The sequence below is a fragment of the Lolium rigidum genome, unplaced genomic scaffold, assembly GCF_022539505.1.
Source record: "Lolium rigidum isolate FL_2022 unplaced genomic scaffold, APGP_CSIRO_Lrig_0.1 contig_45901_1, whole genome shotgun sequence".
Classification (NCBI taxonomy): Eukaryota; Viridiplantae; Streptophyta; class Magnoliopsida; order Poales; family Poaceae; genus Lolium; species Lolium rigidum.
This window is the reverse complement of record NW_025900632.1, coordinates 21,695-43,954: the sequence shown is the minus strand read 5'-3', so window position 1 is coordinate 43,954 and position 22,260 is coordinate 21,695. Positions and strand designations below refer to the sequence as shown.

The window sequence follows — 22,260 nt, the reverse complement described above, 5'->3', positions numbered from 1 at the left end:
AGCTGAGAGACCCACAGTCGAATGTATCAGTAATTCATGAGAAAAGAAAAGAATGGAATCCAGGAGCTTCAGCATTACTACACTTAGCCAACTCTCAGTTTGATGAGGAACTCAGTTATGTGGCTATGTTAGTCCCTAAGGCTCTGAATTTTTGCAACCAAGTTGGTACTAGTGTACAGCAGTTGGTAACCCATGAGAGTGAAAAAGAATGGGATCCGGGAGAAGAGACAATTCTGAGTTCAATACTGAACAGAGACCTTGTCAGTGTCCAATATCACACTACTCAGGTGATGCTAGTACTCTCGGCAAGGTTCATCAGAAGTACAAAAAATCACTTGGCTGATCGGGAGCTCATGACAGATACTTATACCAAAGTGGCAAATCTTACATGGTACAACTCATTACCTGGACCACTATTCATACTACTCGGCAGTAGCACTTACACATGGGATCCTGGAGTTCATAATTCTGCACTCATATCTTGCAACCCATCCTCTGGGTACACGTTATGGGTTTTTCACTCAAGTGCTGCAACCTATTTTTGCTTCAGCTGTCAAGTGTTTCATTGCCTTCGGTTTGGAATGGACAGAAGTGAATGCAGCGGTTGTACTGGGTCTACTTGTCACATGTTCTAAAGGCAAGTCTGTAGCTCAACTTTCTCTGTGTTCATCTCAAACAACAACAATAGCAGGGCAAACCATTATTTTCCGAAGCTCTACAGCCAAATCACTGCAAATGACCAAACACAAGCATCCTCGGGAGTTCTTTTTACTGGCTGAGTTGCAGAATGGGAGTGATATCAGAGATGGACAGCTAGCATACACGCCACAGGGTACAAGCATTAATCCTCGTGAATGGGTAGGACATATGGTCACTGTTTTGTCTTGCTGGTCTCTTTCATTTGAAACGGCCAAACTACAATGGGACCCTGGAATTGCATCTGTCTATCGGAAAGGTGTCCACAAGAACTACAGCGCAAAGAATCTACTATTTTCAGAGAACTATCTTCGGACCTGGGAAATGGATATTATCTTCATTACATTCCTACCTCCCTGATGTGGTGAATGAATCCTCAAGGAAAATTGATAATGATAAAAGTTTCTGAAGAAACTTGTCCATTGCTGAGCAATGGTCTTGGGGAGGGGGTAATGTCAGGTACTAGTAGTGGTGTGTATTAGGGAGATTAGTGTTATGTAGTAGTTGGTTATTAGGTGGAAGGGTAGTATCGGTATTCTACCTGTTGTGTCATGTTGTAGTTGGTTAGGTCTATAAAAGACCATCCTTGTATCCTGTTCCAGTTAACCATGAAATAAAAAACTGCAATTTATCTTTTATTTAATTTCTGCAATTTATCTGTTTTATCGATCGATTCCTCCCAAATCCCCAATTCTCCGGATCCAATTCGTCACGGATCCACCGGGACCCTGACAGTTGGTAGGGCCAGCTGAGGCGGAAAGTTGGAAACCAAACGTACCCCAGATCTTCTGGTACTAGCTAGTCTAGTCCTCCCCACCCCGCTCCCGTGATCCATGGACGCATCACCACCGTCGTCGGCGCCACGCGTGGCCATGGCGTGCGTGCTGACGTCGGAGGTCGCCACGGTGCTCGCCATCATGCGCCGCAACGTCCGCTGGTCCGGCGGCCGCTACGCCGGCGACGAGCTCGACCACCCCCTCATCGCGGGGCTCAAATCCCTCCGCCGCGCCGTCGCCACGTGGGACCCGAGCCGGTGGGGGGACGTCGAGCCGCTGCTCTACCTCCGCCCCTTCCTCGACCTCGTCCGCTCCGACGAGGCCGGCGCGCCCACCACGGGCGCCGCGCTCTCGTCCCTGCACAAGATACTCTCCCTCGACCTCGTTGGCCCCGACGCGCCCAACGTTGCCGATGCCATGTCCGCCGTCGTGGAGGCCGTCACGGGATGCCGCTTCGAGGTTACTGACCTGGCGTCAGAGGAGGCCGTCCTGGCTCGGGTCTTGCAGGTGCTGCTCGCCTGCGTCCGTGCCCGCGCCGCGCCGGCGCTCTCCAACCGCCACGTCTGCGACATCGTCAGCACCTGCTTCCGCGTCGTGCAGCAGGCTGGTACCAAGGGAGAGCTGCTACAGCGCATTTCCCGCCACACTATGCACGAGGTTGTACGCTGTGTCTTCGCCCGCTTGCCGGACATTGATGCCACCGCGGCTGAAGACCAGCAGGTATGATTTCCTCTAAACATACGAGTCTAGTGTTTGCTTAGTCGCGTACTGGGAATGATTTCCTTTTTCTTCCACTTACCATTGTACTGTTTTTTTGTTGTTGCAAGAACTTACCATTATAATTGAACTGCAATGCTCATATGGGATTGTGTAAAAGATGAAATGTATAGAGCCCTATAAAAGAGAATGTGTTCATGTAATTCTTCTTGTTAGAGGAGTTATTGGTTATACTTTATTCACTAGCAATCTGAACTTGTGAAATTGAGTTCAGTTTTCCCTTACTGTAAATTAAAACCTTACTGAAATAAGTTTTGCTGGCATTTAGTAAAGATAGTTTAGAAATAAGTACATTGGCAGAAATAACTAAGAAAACTCATACGTAGCATGTCCATATAGCAAATTAAAACATTACTACTGATTGCATTTGTTTTTTTAACCTGCATCACTTGTTATTCTCTTTTGCAGATTGCTGGTAGCAAGCAACAAGGTTTCAGTGCTAGCAAGATGGGGAATGGTAACGATTCTGTGTGCTTGAGTAGTTCCAAGGATGAAGTGGGAGGTAAATCTGGTGTTGTGCAAGACAAAGCTATGATGGAGCTGTTTGGGGTTCCTTGCATGGTAGAAATATTGCAGTTTTTGTGCTCTCTTTTGAACATAGCTGAAGACAATGAGGTGAACCCAAGGATGAATGCAGTTGACTTTGATGAGGATATGCCACTCTTTGCTCTGGGGTTGATCAATTCTGCTATTGAGCTATCATCTTCATACATACACAGACACCCCAAACTACTTGGTTTTTTACAAGATGAACTGTTCCGCAATCTAATGCAGATCGGCCTGTCAATCAGCCCCTTGATTCTATCGACGGTATCCAACATTATTTTTACCCTCTTCTACCATTTACGCCAGGAACTTAAGCTTCAACTTGAGGCTTTCTTTGCATGTGTGATCCTAAGACTATCCCAGAGTAGATATGGAGCTACTTATCAGCAGCAGGAAGTTGCCTTGGAGACTATAGTGGAGTTTTGCCGACAGAAAGAGTTTATGGCTGAGATGTATATGAATATGGACTGTGATTTACAGTGCTCTAATGTTTTTGAAGACCTAGTTAACATTCTGTCTAAAAGTGCATTCTCTGTGGAAGTTACTTTGTCACCTTTGAATGTGCTATCTTTGGATGGTTTGCTTGCTGTCATTCAGGCAATAGCACAGAGGACTGGCAATTCACCTCAGCACTGCCAGCAAACGGTAGAAGAAATGAGAGAGTATTTTCCTTTTTGGCAGTTGAAGTGTGAGAACATTAATGATCCTAATCAATTGGTTAGATTTGTTAACCAGCAGAAAAGCATCAAGAGAAAGCTGATGGTTGGTGTTGAACATTTCAATACGGATAAAAAGAAGGGTTTTGAGTATTTGCAAGGTGCTCATCTCTTGCCTGAAAAACTTGATCCACGTAATGTCGCCCTGTTTTTCCGCTACACACCTGGATTAGACAAGAATCTTCTTGGGGACTATCTGGGGAATCATGATGAGTTCTCCATTCAGGTCCTTCATGAATTCTCTAAAACCTTTGACTTCAAGGAGTTGAACTTGGATGCTGCCCTAAGGCTCTTCCTGGAAACCTTCCGGCTGCCTGGTGAATCACAGAAGATACAAAGGATTCTTGAGGCCTTTTCTGAGAGGTACTATGAGCAGTCACCAAAATTGTTTGTTAACTGTGATGCCACTCTGGTGCTGTCATACTCAGTTATCTTGCTCAACACGGATCAACACAATGTACGGGTTAAGAAGAAGATGACCGAGGAAGACTTCATCAGGAACAATCGCCATATCAATGGTGGGAATGATCTTCCAAGGGAGTTCTTGTCTGAGATATATTATTCTATTTGTAAAAATGAAATCAAAACCATTCCCGACCAAGGAGTGGGATGTTCTGAGATGTCATTTAGCCGCTGGGCTGATCTGATGTTTAAGTCAAAGAGGTCATCAGCTTACATTGCTTGTCACTCCTACCCTTTTCTTGATCATGACATGTTTCTTATCATGGCCAGGCCAACAATTGCTGCTATCTCAGTGATTTTGGGTAATGTTGAGCAAGAAGAGAATCTTGCGAGATGCATTGATGGTTTTCTGTCAGTGGCTAGGCTGGCTGCATTCTATGATCTTAACGATGTGCTGAATGATCTTGTTGTGGAACTTGGCAAGTTCACCATTGTGTGGAACGCTTCCTACGATGATCCTGTAACAGCTTTTGGTGAGGATACCAAGGCTAGAATGGCAGCGGAGGCTCTTTTCACTATAGCAACTATTCATGGTGATCACATAAACACAGGATGGGGAACCATAATTGATTGCATTTTAAGATTTCACAAGACAGGCCTTGTTCCTGCTCGCCTCTCTAACGATACAGCTGATGATCAGGAGCCCTCTTCTGCTTCATTGCCTAGCAAGATTTCCTCTTCATATTCCGCTGCATCTCAAGTCATGCCAGTCAGCACTCCTAAGAAAACATATGGGCTAATGGGGAGGTTCAGTCAACTATTGTATTTAGATACCGAAGAGCCAAAGTTCCAGCCAACCGAGGAGCAGCTTGCTGCTCAGAGGAATGCTTCAGAGACCATAAAGAAGTGCCAAATAGGTACAATCTTCACCGAGAGCAAATTCTTACAAGCTGACTCACTCTTGAATCTGGCAAGAGCCCTCATTAAGGCAGCTGGCCAACGTCGGAAGATCTCCAGCTCGATAGATGATGAAGACAATGCAGTCTTCTGCTTAGAGCTGATCATTACTGTTGCATTAAATAACAGAAATAGGATTGTCCTTTTATGGCATGATGTTTATGAGCACATAACTCATATTGTTCAGTCCACAGTGACGCCCTGCAATCTTGTGGAGAAAGCTGTTTTTGGCCTCCTGGACATTGTTCATCGTTTGCTTCCTTATAAGGAGAATCTTGTGGATGATTTACTGAGGTCGCTTCAGTTAATCTTGAAACTCGATGCTCGTGTGGCTGATGCTTATTGCGAGAACATTACCCAGGAGGTTACACGCCTTGTCAGAGAAAATGCAACACATATCAAGTCCCAGATTGGTTGGCAAACTATCATTTCCTTGCTGTGCATCACTGCTCGCCATCCAGATGCTTCTGACGCTTGTTTTGAAGCCCTAGTTTTTATCATGTTTGAGGGATCACACCTCTCACCTGCGAACTTTGTCCTTTCGGTGGAGGCCTCAAGACAGTTTGCGGAGTCTCGGCTTGCGTCTGCAGAAAGATCTATCCATGCTTTGAACCTAATGGCGGAATCAGTGAACTGTCTTACACGCTGGTCACATGAGATTAAGGAAGCTAGTGGAGATGCGGCAAGGATGTCGGAAGGAATTAATGAGATGTGGCTACGGCTAATTCAGGCTCTACGGAAGATGTGCACAGATCAGAGGGAAGAAGTGAGGAATCATGCTCTGTTATTGTTGCACAGATGCTTAGTAGTTGATGGAATGTCAGTTTCATCTTCAGCATGGTTGATGTCATTTGACATTGTTTTCCAGTTGCTCGATGAATTTTTAGACATTGCACAGACTTCCTCACCAAAGGATTTCAGAAACATGGAGGTGTCTCTCTTACATGCTGTAAAACTGTTATTCAAATTATTCTTGCAGTCGCTTAATGATCTTTCAGCACAGAGCAGTTTCAGTAAGCTGTGGTTGGAAGTCTTGGACATGATGGAGAAGCTCATGAAAGTCAAATTTAGAGGGAGTAGGACCGAGAAGCTACAAGAGGCCATCACAGAGCAACTCAAGAACATACTGTTGGTGATGAAAGCGAGTGGGATCCTATCAAAGAAAAGCATCAGCGGGGATTCCAGTTTGTGGGAAGCAACATGGCTTCAAGTTAGCAATATCACACCTTTGCTTCAGTCAGTAATTTTCCCTGGTAATGATGGTGATGATGCAGCACAAAGTACACAAGACAAGTTGGATAGTCCAGCAGTTTCTGAGGGGAGATTAGTTAGCGTCAAATGATGTCTTCCAGTAAATCGGCTACAGTTATGCAAGTGCTTCCTAAAACAATAGTATGAATGTACATTGTGTCCTTGCATTCTCCAGCTGCTACTCGGTCAGAAATAAATACACACAGCTTGCACAAATTAGTCTAATTTTCTCAAAATGCTGAAATTTGTGTCTATGTAACTTTTAGGATTTCAGAAACATTTCAACAGAACCTGATTAGAGAATGGCTATTAGTTATTTGCTGGCTTACCTGTTCTTTTGTCACTAGTCAGCAGACCTGCTTTTTTGTAAATTTATCTGCTGCTATGCTGGTCGCTTATTGAATTTCGTCACCAGCTTTTAGTTTAGCCAGTTAGCTTTCACAAGACACTTCATCGCTCTAAGTGACAAATATTAAAAACTTCACATGTATTTGTTTGAAATGCAATTTTGTTGTCGTGTTTGTGTTTCTCGCCAAAAGTAACCCTATAGGAACGATTTAATATGGCTATCATATAAAGCAAAAGTAGTACAGGGTACAATGAGGCACTTTAGCGAATTCAGATACGAGATTTGGTCTTTCTTTTGCTGCGGCATACACAATATCAAATGCACAATCAATAGTGACCATGTGATGCTGCTTACGTTTTACTTTGGAAAATGGACCTTTGAAGATTTGGCGTACTACTATTACAATCCTGTTAAGAAATGGAGAACTTAGAGGTTCTGGTTCTGGTCCCTAGCACCATAATGCTGAATGAATTGAGATTACTTTATTGTGGTTTTTGCTTGTTAGAATAATAGGATAATTTTGACACCGTTGACCGGTCAGGTTTTGCTCATAATGGTGCACTGTAGTATCTATAACCTGTGCAGCATGCAGGCAAATGCTTACATTCCTTAATCCTTCTATTTGTAGAATGGTGAATAGTAAATCACTTTTCTACTTAAAAGGTGAAATAGATAGGCTATTTGTGAAAGAGAAAAAATGTTGAGAGGAGCTATGGTTTAATGGAATTGTCAAATCCAGTCCAGTGCCAGCAAGGAATAACCTGAACTATATCGGAAGTGAAGAGGTACTTCTACTAATATACTTCGTCTCCTGTCATGATATATTTTCAATGTATTTTGAGCCAATATCAAAATTCACCATGCAGGATCCTATGTGCGTCATATGCCGACAGTACCTGTATCTTTCAGCATTTTCGTTCTTATGTTTGCCTTGAGGTTTGTCTTATGACATTGTTTTGTTAGTCAATTCTTAACTCTATGTCGTCTTTACGAGTTGCTACATTTATTGCTAAACTTGTCTGTGAATATCATATTTTAACTGCTGTATGGAAGCAAAAAATCATCTTTGATAAGCATGTCCATCTTATGTAGTAGCGTTGATAGTGCTTTCAGAAAATAGATTTAAGCCAAGTTTGTTAAGAATAATTCCTTTTTTCCCAGCACTGGAAGCACCTTTGTGAATGCAGTCTGGAGAAGCATCGCTTACTTTACCACCACACCCTTGCAGAGTTGGGTGATTTAGCTTGCGAGGTCAAGGCTCTCTGAGGGGAGAATGTTAAGCAGAGCCCATTCTTTCTTAATGACATTCCCGCACGATGGACTACAATGCACCTCTGCAGTTGAGTAATATGTTTTCAATATTTGCACTTAGTTGTTCTTAAAGAATAGTATGCATGGGGTAATTAGCTTGCTTTTTACGGTGGTACTGGTACCATAATTTGTGCTATGGAAGACCATCTCGATCATGTCTGTTTCTTTTCCGTTATCTCTTTCTTTTGACAGGCCCCTATTTGCTGTCTCTAGGTGAAAGATCGGTATATATCATATGCACAACATGCTGAGGATTGGCTTTCAGAATCTGATCGTATTCTCCATATCCCGTTCCTGGATACTGCTCTGCCTTAAAAGCTGCTGAACATGGCACTAAAATTAACTGATGCTAAGAAATGGGTTCTGAGTGCTAGAAATTGTCTTTCAAGATTGATGATATTTTTCTTTGTAAATACAAGTGTTTGGAGAATGTAAAATATGTGGACATCAAAGAATTAGTAGCTGTAAGATGTAAATCATCCTGCCAATCTAGTCTTACGCAGCTGCAGGTATGGAAAATCAGGTTCTGTTGTAGTTCATTTCGTGAGACCCTAATATTTACTCTGTTGCTAAGATTCACAGAGAAAGGTAATGATGATTAGTGAAATAAACATTGCGTTATCATCCTGCTCAACGGTAATCTTTATTTTTTGTTCATAAGTAAACCCATAATTCTTCTGTAAGATAACTACAATCAGGAAACACTTTATGTGGGAAACAAATGATACTCACATTGCAGAGTTAATTTCTTGAACCTACCATTTCTTATTTTGTGGTGACAATCTTTCGTCATTGCCATGTTTTCTTAGGTTGACCACTTGGAAAAGTTACACTCCCTGGCTTCAGAATTCCCGGTTGAGCTAACAGAAACATCAAATTTGTCTTCTGAGATTTCTTTTGCAAAGGTATACACTTTATTAGTGTAATGAGTTTATCCCTCCGATCCAAATTACTTGTCGCAGATCCTAAATCTGCAACAAGTAATTTGGATCGGAGGGAGTATTTGAGTTTGTTACATGCTAGTGGTATTTTCTTGTCCTATTCTAATCAATATTCACTTTTTGACATACATAACTTCTTGAATGTTTGCGTTTCACTTGTGCTGTGGGTCTTGGTTGAAGAAAGCACATGATATCTTTGAATGGAATAAACTCGAAAAGTCACTGAAATAGATATCCGGAAAAGTTCATTCGTCTTGCGCACATTGGTCATGTGGATAGCAACATATTAAAAAAGGGACATTATTTTCATTATGAAGTTTAAATAGTACTACCTCCGTTTTAATGAATAAGGCTTATCTTATTTTTCAAAAGTCAAACCATGTAAAGTTTGACTAAGTTTTTACAAAAAATCATTAACATGCAAAATACAAAATCAATATCGTTAGATACATCATGAACTATATTTTCAAATGATTTCTACAAAATACCATATTTCTTGATACATTTTTCTATAAGTTTGGTCAGACTTTACTTGGCTTGACTTTTCAAAAAATAAATATAAGCCTTATTCATTGGAACAGAGGAGTATGAACTATAGTCTACTCCGTACAACATATAAGAAAAAATACTGCATGATTATACATTACGAAAATTGTCTACTGCAAAGGAGGGTACAATTAGTTCTTCTATAACAACTAGGGTTCAAAGTTATTTAGCAATGCATGATTTTGTAACCAAAATGTAGATCTCATTTTTCTGAAGATTTTGATATATTATACACATTTTTCCGATTTAAAAGAAGGAGTTATGATTTAAACAAGTTTTAATTCAATTTCTAGAATCTAAAGTTATATATGATGCCCCCCATAGGGGGCCTCACAGCGATTCTTGCTTCTGGATCGTCGGATTTTCTCATCTATTCATCTTATCCGTTGATTCCTGGCCCGAAGCGAGCGCACTGACTGGCTGTCCTCGCGCGTGGCTGCTTCCCGGTTGGTTCCTCCCGCTAGATATCCCCATGGAACGGCCGTTTCGTACCCGCTTCCCTCTACGCGTGGGCCTGACCGCGAGACGGCCCCGCTCGTCGGTTCCTGCGGCTGAGAACGGTGTTGGTCAGGTGTACCGTGGCCATTCGTTTTTTTTAGAGCAGGGTATAAAATGGCAGTGAAACCCTAGCCACCCGTAATCCCCTCGCGCTGCTTTGCCTCCTCCCTGTTGCCGAGCAGCCCGGCGACGGCGGCCGTGGCTGGCGGGGCGCCCTCGCGCAATACTGCCACGCCGGCGTCCGGCACCGCTGGACAGCTGCAGCCGACGGTCGGCGCGGGGACAGCGGACGGACGGTGAAGCGCTCTCCCGCCCGGCCATGGCGGCATCCGGCGACGATGGGCGGCTGCTGGGCAGCTGAGGACCTCTGTATTGCGGGCCCGGTGGCTGGCCAAGCTCCACCTCCTCCATCCCTGCTCGACGACCTCGTCCTGAGCACAACGGAGCACAGGTTTTTATCGTTGCAGCGGCTCATCGTCTTTCTCCCGCAGCCAGCCCGTCCCTCTGCATCCCCCTTTGATTAGATTAACAGGAAGCACATACACTTGATCTCAGGTCTCTCTCAGTTTACTCCTTATGCCCTTATTCCTGCAACTTTGTTTGATTGGCATGTTATTACCTACAGAATGTTTCAGAGATTTCCCCTTTGGTTAGATTAACAGGAAGCACATACACTTGATCGCAGGTCTCTCTCAGTTTACTCCTTATGCCCTTATTCCTGCAACTTTATTTGATTGGTATGTTATTACCTAGAGAATGTTTCAGAGATTTCAGTAATGTTTACCTAAATAGGAGCACTTGACTATGGATTTGGATGGTGGGATTAGTAAGATTTATAGATATATTAGGTTATAATTAGGTCTGGTTATACTAATTTAGCAGATTGTTTAGCTTATATGTGTATGGATTTGGATGATAGTGGATCCCCGCAGTTGTTTTATTCGCAGGGCATGCTTTGTGTCATATTTGCAGTTGTTTTATTCGTAGGGCATGCTTTGTGTCATATTTGTGTCGTGCAGATAGATGGGCATGTAAAGACCATTTGGATGTTGGTCATCCCTGCAATACAACAGCAAGGTAGAAGGCCCTCCTTCCTCGATTGCTTCTCATGTGTCCCCCATGGCTCTCTTTTATTGTTTTTTGTGCAATGCATGCTTCAGTCTTCAGAATGGGAGTAAATGATAGGTTTGGGCAATGGTAATATCTATTCAATTTTCTGCTTTTGTTATATTACCCATATGTTGCTACTTATGATGATTTATTTGATTTAGGTACAAATATATATCTTCCTTAGCTAAATATGCTCTTAGTTGTAGAGATTCTGCTATTATTTTATTTAGCTTCAGTTAGTCGTGTTTCTCAGATTTTTTTTATGTTGCTTCTTTATGCAGGTTGAGTTAATCAAGGCAAGAGAATGGTAGTTTTTTCAAGTGTTACCGTGTATGCTCGCATAATTTTATTCTACGCTTATGAATCGTCATCTGCTCCACATATGACTCCCTAGGTGATCTTGCGACTTCAGCACTCAACTTCATGTGGTTCCTTTCAGCTTATTGCTGAAAGATTCTAGCTACATTCTTTCGCAGAAAGCCAATGATCATCTCACTTATATTTTTCTAATATTATTTGAAGGATAGATGCTCAGTTTTGTTATCGGTATTGGGTCTGTGGAAGAGGGTGTCCACGAGCATGATCAAGAATTCAAGATGTTCTTTATATCAACGATAAAGGCCCCTATATATTTCATAATTTCAGTATGTCCCCTCCGTATGTATTTCTATCACATGAGCAGTTCAGTGGGTATGAATGTCTCTTCTCAGTTTATTTCTTGGATTTTTACTTGCACATCAGATAGTCACAACCATATTTTAATGTCTGCATATACATGTCATTCTGTCTTGGTGCTGTTTTTTGGTTTATTCATAGCCATATGAATTTTCTGCTTGCAAATCCAGTTGTCCGTTATTTCTATCTTTAGACGATGCAAGACGATCAGGTGATAGATGCCATCGATTTTAAGCTCATGACTGAAACCTCCTCCAGGACAATCTACCTTCTCTGTATTCCTTTTTTTTTGTTGAATACATTGTTGCTTAATCGTTTTTTAGGGTCATGGTGTGGAGCTTGCAGCTGATGTGTTCGACATGTACAATAGATACTCTGCCTACTGTATTTTATTTTGTGTTCCAGGCTGCAAATTAGCCTACACCTTGCACAGCAAGAACATTTTAATATATGCAATTTTTTAGTTGTGCTTTTGTGATTTCTTTGAAACTGAAACTAATTTGCATTTATATCTTATTAAGTTATGGTAACCAGCCATTTCTTGCATTATATTGTTACTCATCATTTGCCTTGTGTGCGACTTGTTCACAGTGATGCTATGTTATATTTCTCCTATTTAAAGTACAAAACAATGCGTTGAAATATATGCCATTACTCTCTGTTGTTATCACTTGTCCTGTTAGCCTTTCTTTTATTTTGTGATTGTTCACTCATCCATATAATAGTTTAGTCCTTACATGATTCCTGTTTCGCTCAGGTCCCTAACAAAGAATAAGTGGAAGAAAACATTTAAAAGCACCTTAGGTAATATTGAGGCTAATTCATATGGTCAGGTGATTGTCCTCCCTCCGCTGCCGGCCGTGCATAGCGCGCTGGACTCCATACGAATACATTAATCATGCAATTTATGATTTAATCTTGAAGAAGAGAGGATGATTCTACACAGTAGTCACTGGGGTGAATAGCATCATGTAGATGTGTTGATACATATTTTTTTTACAATTTACACCGAAGATTAGGTACTGATTAGATAATTGATTTGTAATCTGGATAGACACAAATGGTGTTGTGCTAAAACAAATAAACAAAATTTTAATTATTCAATTGTAACATTGCATTGAATTCTTCCTTTCAGGGTTCCCCTACTCAGTAGGTGGCAAAGAAAGATCAACTATTCATTGGAACCTATTTCAAAAGCATCTGCTTCAGCAGGACACTGTATATTTGGAGTTAGAGGAGGTAATTAAAAGAATACTTCTGGGTCATTTGCTCCTGTGAAAATGCAAGTTTTGTCTCCAGTTTTAAGACTAGATTAAAAACTTGAGAGTTAAAGCATATATTGGCTCTATTACCCGTCTTGCTATTAAATACTACTCCGTACTTAGTTCTTAATAACTTTACGTATTCCATACTATGAGCTATTGACCATCTTAGTTCAGACATTTAAGTTATGCACGCTGCCAATGCATGCACTCGGACATTATTTTTATAGCTAAATGCTTCTGTTAAAGTTGTAGTACCTTACTGTATGCTTATTTGCAGTAGCTAATGGTTTGAGTGTGTCTATGTACGTAGATTCGAGATGATAGCCTCCTATACTTCCGTACTTTATACTAAGATGTTCTTACATTTTTCTGCAACAAAGAAAATACAATCTTGCTTAGTTTGACATGTTTTGGTGGCCTGTAACTGTCATGTAGTGCAAATTTTTGCCGGGTTTAAAATTCTGCTTTGTTCTTCAAAAGCATTAAGCTTGATTTAATTTTATTATAGAATGGTTGCCATCTTATGCTCCGTAACTGAATGTACTTGAACTTTAAACATGAAATATGATAGTCTATATTCAGGCTCCTATAAATGATCTGAGAAAAATATTCATATAGTGTTCCAACGAAAGTTGTTTCATTGCTAAATAGATAAATCCGTTCATATTTATCACTAGAGCCTCTAACAAAAAAATCATTTTGGTGAAATGATCAATGGTTCATACATTTTCTTACTAACCTACGCAACAATTTCAGTATGTCTAGATGCCACATATATTCAGGAGCATTGTGAGATTCGATTTTTTGAAACATTAGCTTACTGCTGTCCATGGTCTGGCTTTGTAGATTTTCTTTGTTGCACCACAAAATTAAGATGGTGATTACGATTTTCTTTACTGCAGTACAAAATTAAGATGGTAATTAATACCAAGTTTGTCAGGCAAACCAGATCACGGATGAGCAGTTCTATTTGCCAAAGTCAGGGGCAGACACTTGCTAAGGTTGGTGTCTACCAAAGCCAGGGTTCGCACATGGGCAGTTCTATGTTGCCATCTCAAGAGTGATATCTAGGAAAGGATTGAAAGTACTTGCACATGAATCCGGGGTGCCAACCATAGAAACAAGGAATATAGTATATAGAGAAGTCGTTGGTCATCTCTAAGTATGTTAGCTCACATGTAGTTTTCTGCATTTTTCTATGCATGCATCCTCTGTATTTGATTGATTAAGTGATGTCTTCCATCGTTTCTTTTTGCTCGAGTTCACTTTCTACTGAATACACAAGGTTCCATTCTGTCATTCTTACATTGGAGTTTTTGGTGGCAAGTGACTTAGTATTGCTGATCCTGGGTGCAAGTGTCGCCCAGTAGTGTCTGGTGGACCTTTTGTGATCATGTGTTCTGTTTGTATGAATACTATTGAGTTGTTTCAAGTGCGACGTTTAGGTTTAAACATGTTGGTTTGGTTCATGCTGATGCTATCCTACATGGAACACTTACTACTGTGGTAAGACTGTATATACTGTATAATTTGAGAACTTCCATTGTACACACAGAATAAGAACTAATCATCTAAATCAATTGCAGGATCAGGATCATATGCGAGTAATCAGCTCAAAATTTCTACAGCTGCCGGTTCTGGTTTTTCAGTATCTGAACTAATAGGGGATGGTTCACTTGCACACACAATGTATTTAGTCTAGATGAATGAGCCGTGTACTCAGTTCCCTATTCCCTGTAAATGTTGTATGTCAAGGTATCTCACCTCATCCAGACAAAAACCTTGAGCCATAGTAAGATCACTAGCATCATATCTACTATTTTATTGCTATAAAATCAAACATTCATGCAAATGTTGCCATATATCCTGGCATATGTAAATTTTTAATCTTCTCTTGTATATAGATAGTCAGCCATGCTCTCTTTAGCTTGCTTTTTTTTTTCTTTTTTTTCTTTGTTTCTTGTATATATCTACTTTTTTGGTGAGGAAATAAAATTTTACTGTGGGCCTTTTACTTAGGGTTTGATCTTGTGAGCAGTCTACACAAAATGCTAAAGATAATGAGCTTAATCGTGTGAGCATTCAGAACTTACCAAAGATTGTGTACTTCCCCTTTTATGAATTATGATACATGGTTCATGGTATTAATTATAACTGAAAAAATGAGTGTATTAAACATGAACATAAATGGATGGGAAGGTGCTAAAACTGCATATGTATGGTGTTCCTATTTGCTCCGTGAACATGAACATACTTCCATGATAAATATTGTTGCAATAATGGTTTTCTTTTTCTCCGTTTGTAGTCTGTAGTGGTCAACTGCAGTACGCTGCCATTAAATTATGTTAGCTTCAAATAAATTTGATGCTGATGTGATATATGTCCGAGTGTTGCCCTTCTCATGATATTATAGTATATACCTATAAGGTTGACTTCGTTAGTTTTATTATTTCTGGAACATGATCGTGGATTTTGATTGCTAATAAGGCAATTGTTCCATTTTGCAGCGTTGTATTGGGAGTTGGAAGGAATTGCATATGAGACTACATACATGTGCTGCCTAACTGGCGTGGATTTTGCTGTTGTCATGATCCGGATGTCGCCACCACTAACTGGACATCTGGATATCTGGCCGTTAGCAGATTTGTTGTCTTCAGATACGGCTAAATGTGAGCAAAACTATCAACCTTTAGTTCTTGAAGTAACAATCTGGAACAGTGCTCATGGTTCTTACATTTACTATCTAAAATGTGTTTTCTCTATGTTGTCTTTGCTGTTGGGGAATCGGTTAATTTTTGAGTTAAATAAAAAAGGTGATGCAAACAAAAAAGTGTGCCTTCCTCTATGTTTCTCAAAGATTTACTATAAAACACATGCATGATTTTCAACACCTTTAGTCTATAAAGTAAATGTATCCTCTCCTCTCATTGGTTCAGATATATTCTGGAGATAATAGCTTCCGTTATCGGCATATGAACACACACGGTTTCAGTTATAGTGTCATCACACAGCGGCAATAGGTAGTGTCATGTTGATGTGAGAATTTAAGAGAGAGAGAGGCGGGAAGCTAATTAAATGCAGACTTTTAGAGGAGATGAATAAATGTCATAGTGTATATGGGCAGTGACACTATTTATAGATTATTTTGATCAGACAGCTAGGGGAAAAAGGGAATCTACTTATGCAAACAATAATTTACTTTACACAAGATAATTTCTAGAGCACGTCAAAATTGGGCTATGCATGTGACCAATCCATCTCAGTGTGTTTTTTGTGCATTCTAGATGTATTGCTAGAAAATATTCAAGATGAGGTTACCGATTGATCAAAGAAAAAGAGACGACTTTAATCTATTCAAGTTTTTTGTGCATTCTATTTTGGTGAAACAGTTACTAGAAGAACCTGTATTCCTGAAACTAAAGAATATTATTGCAGGAGATTTCGTGACTACTTGACTTGGTTTTTTGTTCATAGTTATTTACCTTGGTGCTAAAATTCACAACGGCCTTATTATTCAATGAAATACGACAAGGAGCAGAGGGGCGGGTTCAATGCCCACTTCCATTTAGTGAAACACAGGTACTGGATGTTCTCTGCTTTGTTTTTCCATATATTTATGGTTACCCATGTATTGTTGGTTCTTCAATTTCCTTATTAGGCAAGATATTGTCATCAGTGCATACATTAACTTAGAACATCATGTTCAAGCTTAGCACCTGCGAATTTAGACATGCTATCAAGATTATTTGATGTAATTTTATTGGTTTTCTCTAGCACAAATGATAATCCGCCACTTAGACAATTTACTACTTTTTCGTCATATATTGCACGCTTTCCTTATTCCCAAGTGAGACTACCTTGCGGACTCTTCTTTTCCTATTCTTGCACTCCATTGATATTTTGTTATTATGAATTTTATATTGGTAGACAAATTACTTAGTTATTAAATTTGATGTAGGCTAATTTTGAACTTAAAATTTAATATATCAGCAGCATAAGTTGATATATTTGTTACTTGCATTTCTTCTAAATCCTAATGTTTATGCGGCGACGGTAATCTGCTCTTGCTTGTGCGCTATAGTTTTCATTTTTTTAATCTATTCATAGAGATTGTTCGTGGATTTTTTTTGTGTATGCTTAAATCCCGTACGAGGTGGTTTGATCCCACCAAGATTCTTTAGTTCGGAACCACGCCAAAATTTAACAGCATGGACATTCCAAATACTGTAGAATGAACAACTGGATTCTTTATGGGAATTTGATATACAGCCCCAGCAGTGTTTGTACATGTCCATTCGCTAACCCATATTCTATTTGAGCTATTTTTAGGCATACATAGCCCTCAAAGGAGTCTAATATCGAGACATGAGCCAAGAAGAATAAAATCTAACTTATCATCTCCGTATGGGGTTGGTGCCAGACAACCCTTTCAGCTGGCCTATTTATCTTTTGTTTGTTTCAGGCTCCACGTGATACCAACATCTGATTCAAGCTTTGCTTCTTTTTAGGGGTCTTACCTCTTAGGGTTGTAAAGTTCTTTCTTCTGTGTTCTTCACATTCCATAGACTACAAAAAAATATGTGTTACACCTTTTATGGTCGTTTGGCACATCTGAAGTGGAGACCGGTGAAACATCTATATCCATTTGTTCCTGTTATGTGTGATATATAAACCCTACATTATCTACATCGACTTGTATGCCTAACATAGTGACTTACAAGGTGCTAAAGTAGCTGAAATTAAATTCGGTTCCCGGGTGCATATGGTCTCTCTATTAAAAAAATATATTTTGAAATGTTGAGATTTTTTAACAAAAAATTCTACATGTACATCTCGACAATATACGTGCATTCATCAAGTTTCGCGAGGAACCAATATTTTGCATGGTCTATGTAAAAAAGAGAAAAATATTTTCTGAAAAGCCTTACTTTTAGCAATGAATTTTATCTTTTTTAAATGCGTCACACGACAAGTCGATTTTTCATGAAGTGATGTATGTGCCAAGTTTTCGTTTTAATTTTTAAAAAATTTCAGAATATGTGTAACATGCATTTCAAAATAGATGAAGCATATGTTTCCATGTGCCAAAACACCACTACCACTTAGAGCATCTCCAACAGGCGCGCTATATAGGCCGCGCGGCATAAAAACGTCCGATATAGCGCGCGCGGGACAGAATCAGGCGCTCCAGCAGGCGCGGTAAACGGCGCGGTGCTGTAAAATTTTTAGGGCGCGCGGCGTTTTGCACAATCCGGAGCGGCATATCCGGCGCGTCGGCTACGGCGCGCGGCATCGCTCGTCCAACCGCGAAAAATCCCCCGCGCCGAAACTTCCTCCCCGCGTCGGCCGCCCGGAGCCCAATCCGTCGTCTCCGCGCGCCGCCGGCGATCCCGACGATGGACGACCCCTCCGGCAACCCGCCGACCCCTCCCTACTCTGTCACACCCTCCGCCGCCGCCGCCACTTCCGCCGCGCCAGCGCCAAACCCTAGCGGCGGCGCCGACGCCGGGAACCCAACGGCTGCTGCCATGGGAGGATCAAGCTATGGAGGAGTGTTTGGAGGGACCATGGGAGGCTCCGTGAGTGGTGTGTACGGGAGTATGGGAGCACCACCGGGAGGCTTCGTGTCTTCCATGAATGCTACTATTCCTCCTTCAACCCAAGATGACGAGGACGAAGAAGAAGGTGTTGACTTGGAAAATGCGGAAGTGTGATATGCATTTGTGATATGCATTGTTTCACTTTGTCCATTTGAACCATATGTCGTGTGTCATTGTTGAACTACGTCATTTTGTGTGTCCTTGTTGAACTATGTGATGTTGTTGCACTTTGTGTCATTTATTTCATGAATTGTGTCATTTCTTTCATGAATTGTGAATGCAAAATAGACTAGAAATCTGTTTTCCGCGCCGCGCGCGCTGTATTTTGCGGCGCCCGGCGGAGGACCATTTTTCCCGCGCGCGCACGCGCCTGTATTTTGCCGCGCCCGCGGAGGAAAAAACGGCACAGCGCGCCATATCTGTTTACCGCGCGCGGATTCTTGGTTTTAGCGCGCCGCGATATAGCGCGCCTGTTGGAGATGCTCTTATGTATTTGTGATGCACATGTATTGCTAAGAGTGCTTGTTCTCTCATACTATAAGTGCTTTACAAGATGTTTATCAGTGCAAAAGATTGGCCCGTTTGCCGCTCCTAATCGCTTCCAGTAACTAAGAGTACGAGCTTTTGTAATTATGGAGATTTTTACCTTAATTGTTTCTATTAAACCTAACAAATGTATATAATATTGATAGTTTATTTTAATCGCAGTTATACAAAATGAATATTGGCATCAACTCACGGGATCGTGCGCCAAGGCGCACATCTAAATCTAGTTTCCCTTAAGCGACGCTGTCTGACGGCTAGGCAGTGCTAGGACCCGCTTCCATCTCTTTTCCTCGGTTCGAAATCTGCGCCCCAATCTCAGTCTCTTTCAGTCAGTTCTCTCTCCTTGGTACCTTACCTCATTTGCTTCTCTCGCTCTCTTCTCCCTGGATCTATTGGCTGGAAGGGAGGGGAAATAGGCTCATTTCGTTTTTGCCATACATCTAGTCGAATTTCTTTTCCTCTATGGCGGTCTTGGGCTTTGCCTAGTCAGTTTTGGAGGCACCAAGGAGATTCCTTGAAAGAAATCCATGGCATGGCCGGCTTTGTGGTTCAGCTAGCTACTGGCCTTGTGGTTGTGTCTACGAAAGGTATCCCTTTCCCTAACCTCCTTGTTCAAGGTCTTGTTTACTGATCTAGTCCGCTCTTCTTCTTCAATTGCTTCCCGTCGGGAACAGGATAAGGTTCTGTGTCGGCAGATCTGACTCTGTCTATTTCTACCAGTAAATCCCTTGACCGCATACCATCCATCCTCAGCTAGCTTCAATTTCTTCTTTTTCTTATCTCTTGGTTTCTTCTCCTTTCGTGCTTCAGATCTGCCTTTTTTAGATCAAGGCATCACGTGCTCGCTCAGATTGGTCGAGTTTTACATTTTTTTATTGCTTTCTCATTGAATCTTGTTTTGGTGATGGTTTGCTGCTCGTTCATATGCACCAAGATGAGCAGAGCTTCTCTTCCAAGATTAGTCTATACACGAGCTACTGTATTTTCTTTCCTTTGTACTCCAATATGTATCGGCTAGTTCATTTTTTTCCTTTGCTAGCTAGAGCGGGGTCTTCGTAAAAGGTATGCTTCTAAAATACTTATGTTCTTGGTGATTTCAGAGGGGTACAATTAGTTCTTCTAAAACAACTAGGGTTCAAAGTTATTTCGCAATGCATGATTTTGTAACCAAAATGTAGATCTCATTTTTCTGAAGATTTTGATATATTATACACATTTTTCCGAATTAGTTACGATTTAAACAAGTTTTAATTCAATTTCTAGAATTTACTGGAAAATAATAAAAATCTGACATGCCGGACTCACCGTCGGGGTTTTAACAATTTATAACATTTAGGAAAATAATAAAAATCTGACAATGGGCCCCACGTGTCAATGTATTTACCAAAAATAGAAATAAAAAGAAAAGGCCGTTGGGGCCCACCGGGTCAACCGCCGGTGGTTGACCACGGCGTTGTCCGTCGGTGACCGCGCAACAGCGGTGCACGTGCGGACGCACGGTTGCGTGAGCTCGACACACAGGACCGCATGGAGGCGTATGGGGGCGGTGCCACTGGCTAATTGTTGCCGGAGCGATGACATCCGACGGCGGCGCACGCCGACAGGGAGCTGCAGAGCGAGAGGGGGGGTAACGAAGGGGTCCAGGAGGACCTCCAGCTCACCAGGAGCGTGACGAGGTTGGTGGCGAGGCCGGAGATGGCTGGAAGACGAGGATAGCGGCGGCGATTCGGGTCTCCACCGACCAGATTCCTTCGACGGGGAGGTCGAGGACGACGAGGCGGAGCCGACGGGGGTGACGGCTAGGCATAGCCCTGGCCCTTGGCATAGCCTCTAGGGTTAGGGGCAGGTTTGGTCGAGTCGGACCCGCACGCCAACGCCCAACCCGAGCCACACCCGCACGCCAGCCGCCCGAGCCCGAGCTGCGCCCGCCCGCGCCGCCACGCTCCGCCTCGCCCGCGCCGCCACGCGCTGCCCCTCCCCGCCGCCCGCCGCCACGCTCCACCGCCCGCCGCCCTCCTCCTCGCCGCCATCCGGCCGCCCGCCGCCACGCTTCGCCCCCGGCCGCCCTCCTCCCTCGCCCGCCCTCTCTCTCCTCGCCGTGCCGTCGTCATCCTCTCCCTGCCGGTGCTGCCTCGCCCTCCTCCTCCTCCTCGCGCCCCGCCCGCCGTCCCCGGCCAGGCTTCTCCTCGCGCCCCCGCCCACCAAGTTCCCTGCTCGGCCCTTCCCTGCAGCACACACGGTAAGGAATAGAAATGTGTAATTATTTTAGTTTTAGTTGTTGTAATAGTAATTGAAATGTGTAATTGATTTGAAATAGAAAGAAAGAAATAGTAATTGAAATTGAAATTGAAATTGATAGAAATAGAAACTGAAATTGAAATTGATTTGAAAATTGGAAAGAAATAGAAATGAAATGGAAATGTGTAATAGAAATAAAAATGAATTTGTTTAATAATGGAAATAGAAATGCAAATGTGAATTTGTTCTAATAATGTGAATTTGTAATAGGCCATGTGGTGACCGCCTCGTCATGAGCGCCCCGGCGTGACGATCCTGGATCTTGACGCGCTTCTCGACGGTCGCCGACATCGACACTCGGTTGTTGGACTACTTCCTCTACAGCTGAGGGTGAGCTAAATTTCTAACTTATTCTCCGCATTTTCTTATGTCACTAAATTCATTTTCCAAGTAAAGTTGCGTAACCTAGGTGTCACTTCCCGTCCGCGAGCGTTACGCGGATAAATATGCATTAGTGGTCAGCATATTTTGAACCGTAACGCTTGCGGCATTTACGGGACAATCGGCGGATGCGTAGTTGTCTACGTTTTCCATGTTCTACTCCGGTCCGAGTCAGGATTTCGGCGGCGCCTCCCGTTGTTCTCCGGATGCACATCCTCTCGGCTTTTTGCCGAGACGTGTATCGGGAGAGCAGCGGGGAGGTGCTTGCCGAAATTCCGACTTGGACCGGGGTAGAGCATGGAGAACGTAGCCAACTACGGATCCGGCGGCTGCTAGGAGCCCACCTAGTAGAGATGTAGGATGATGCATGCGTTTCGTCCGGTAAAATAAATAAAAATATGATGCATTTAATTTCCTATTTGATATAAATGCTATGTATGTGGTTTGGCTCCCAATAAAGCAGAGATGGCTGATAATGGATGGATGTACAATGAGCGTGTTAGTGCGACTGAGAAAACAACTGAGTGGATAAGGAAGACCCATTTTCTAGTGAAAGAGTTAGCGCGTGGTACAAAGGGCTGGATCGGGCACTTTGCCCCTGTGTTCGCTACGTGAAGCG

At 42.2% G+C, this 22,260-nt stretch overlaps 1 protein-coding gene and 2 long non-coding RNA genes across 20 annotated transcripts; all 3 read left to right on the top strand.

Moving 5' to 3' along the window:
* Positions 1-1,547: 1,547 nt before the first annotated feature.
* On the top strand, positions 1,548-6,340 carry LOC124681519 (ARF guanine-nucleotide exchange factor GNOM-like). Its single transcript, XM_047216430.1, has 2 exons — positions 1,548-2,192; positions 2,658-6,340. Exons 1-2 carry the CDS (start codon positions 1,569-1,571, stop codon positions 6,210-6,212), a joined length of 4,179 nt encoding a protein of 1,392 aa, XP_047072386.1. The 5' UTR covers positions 1,548-1,568; the 3' UTR covers positions 6,213-6,340.
* Positions 6,341-7,058: 718 nt separating this feature from the next.
* Positions 7,059-9,416, top strand: LOC124681520. Its single transcript, XR_006995918.1, has 4 exons — positions 7,059-7,255; positions 7,337-7,406; positions 7,632-7,809; positions 7,995-9,416. It is a non-coding gene; the product is annotated as an uncharacterized LOC124681520 (long non-coding RNA).
* A 675-nt stretch (positions 9,417-10,091) lies between these two features.
* LOC124681518 lies at positions 10,092-19,190 on the top strand. Of its 18 annotated transcripts, none has more exons than XR_006995915.1 (9): positions 10,092-10,843; positions 11,158-11,270; positions 11,404-11,520; positions 12,309-12,384; positions 12,687-12,790; positions 13,757-14,322; positions 14,403-14,608; positions 15,324-15,485; positions 16,252-17,648. It is a non-coding gene; the product is annotated as an uncharacterized LOC124681518 (long non-coding RNA). The 18 variants fall into 18 exon arrangements; XR_006995912.1 differs by having other exon boundaries at positions 11,404-11,566; XR_006995907.1 differs by adding an exon at positions 19,125-19,190 and having other exon boundaries at positions 11,404-12,790; positions 16,252-16,395.
* The last annotated feature ends 3,070 nt before the right edge of the window (positions 19,191-22,260 follow it).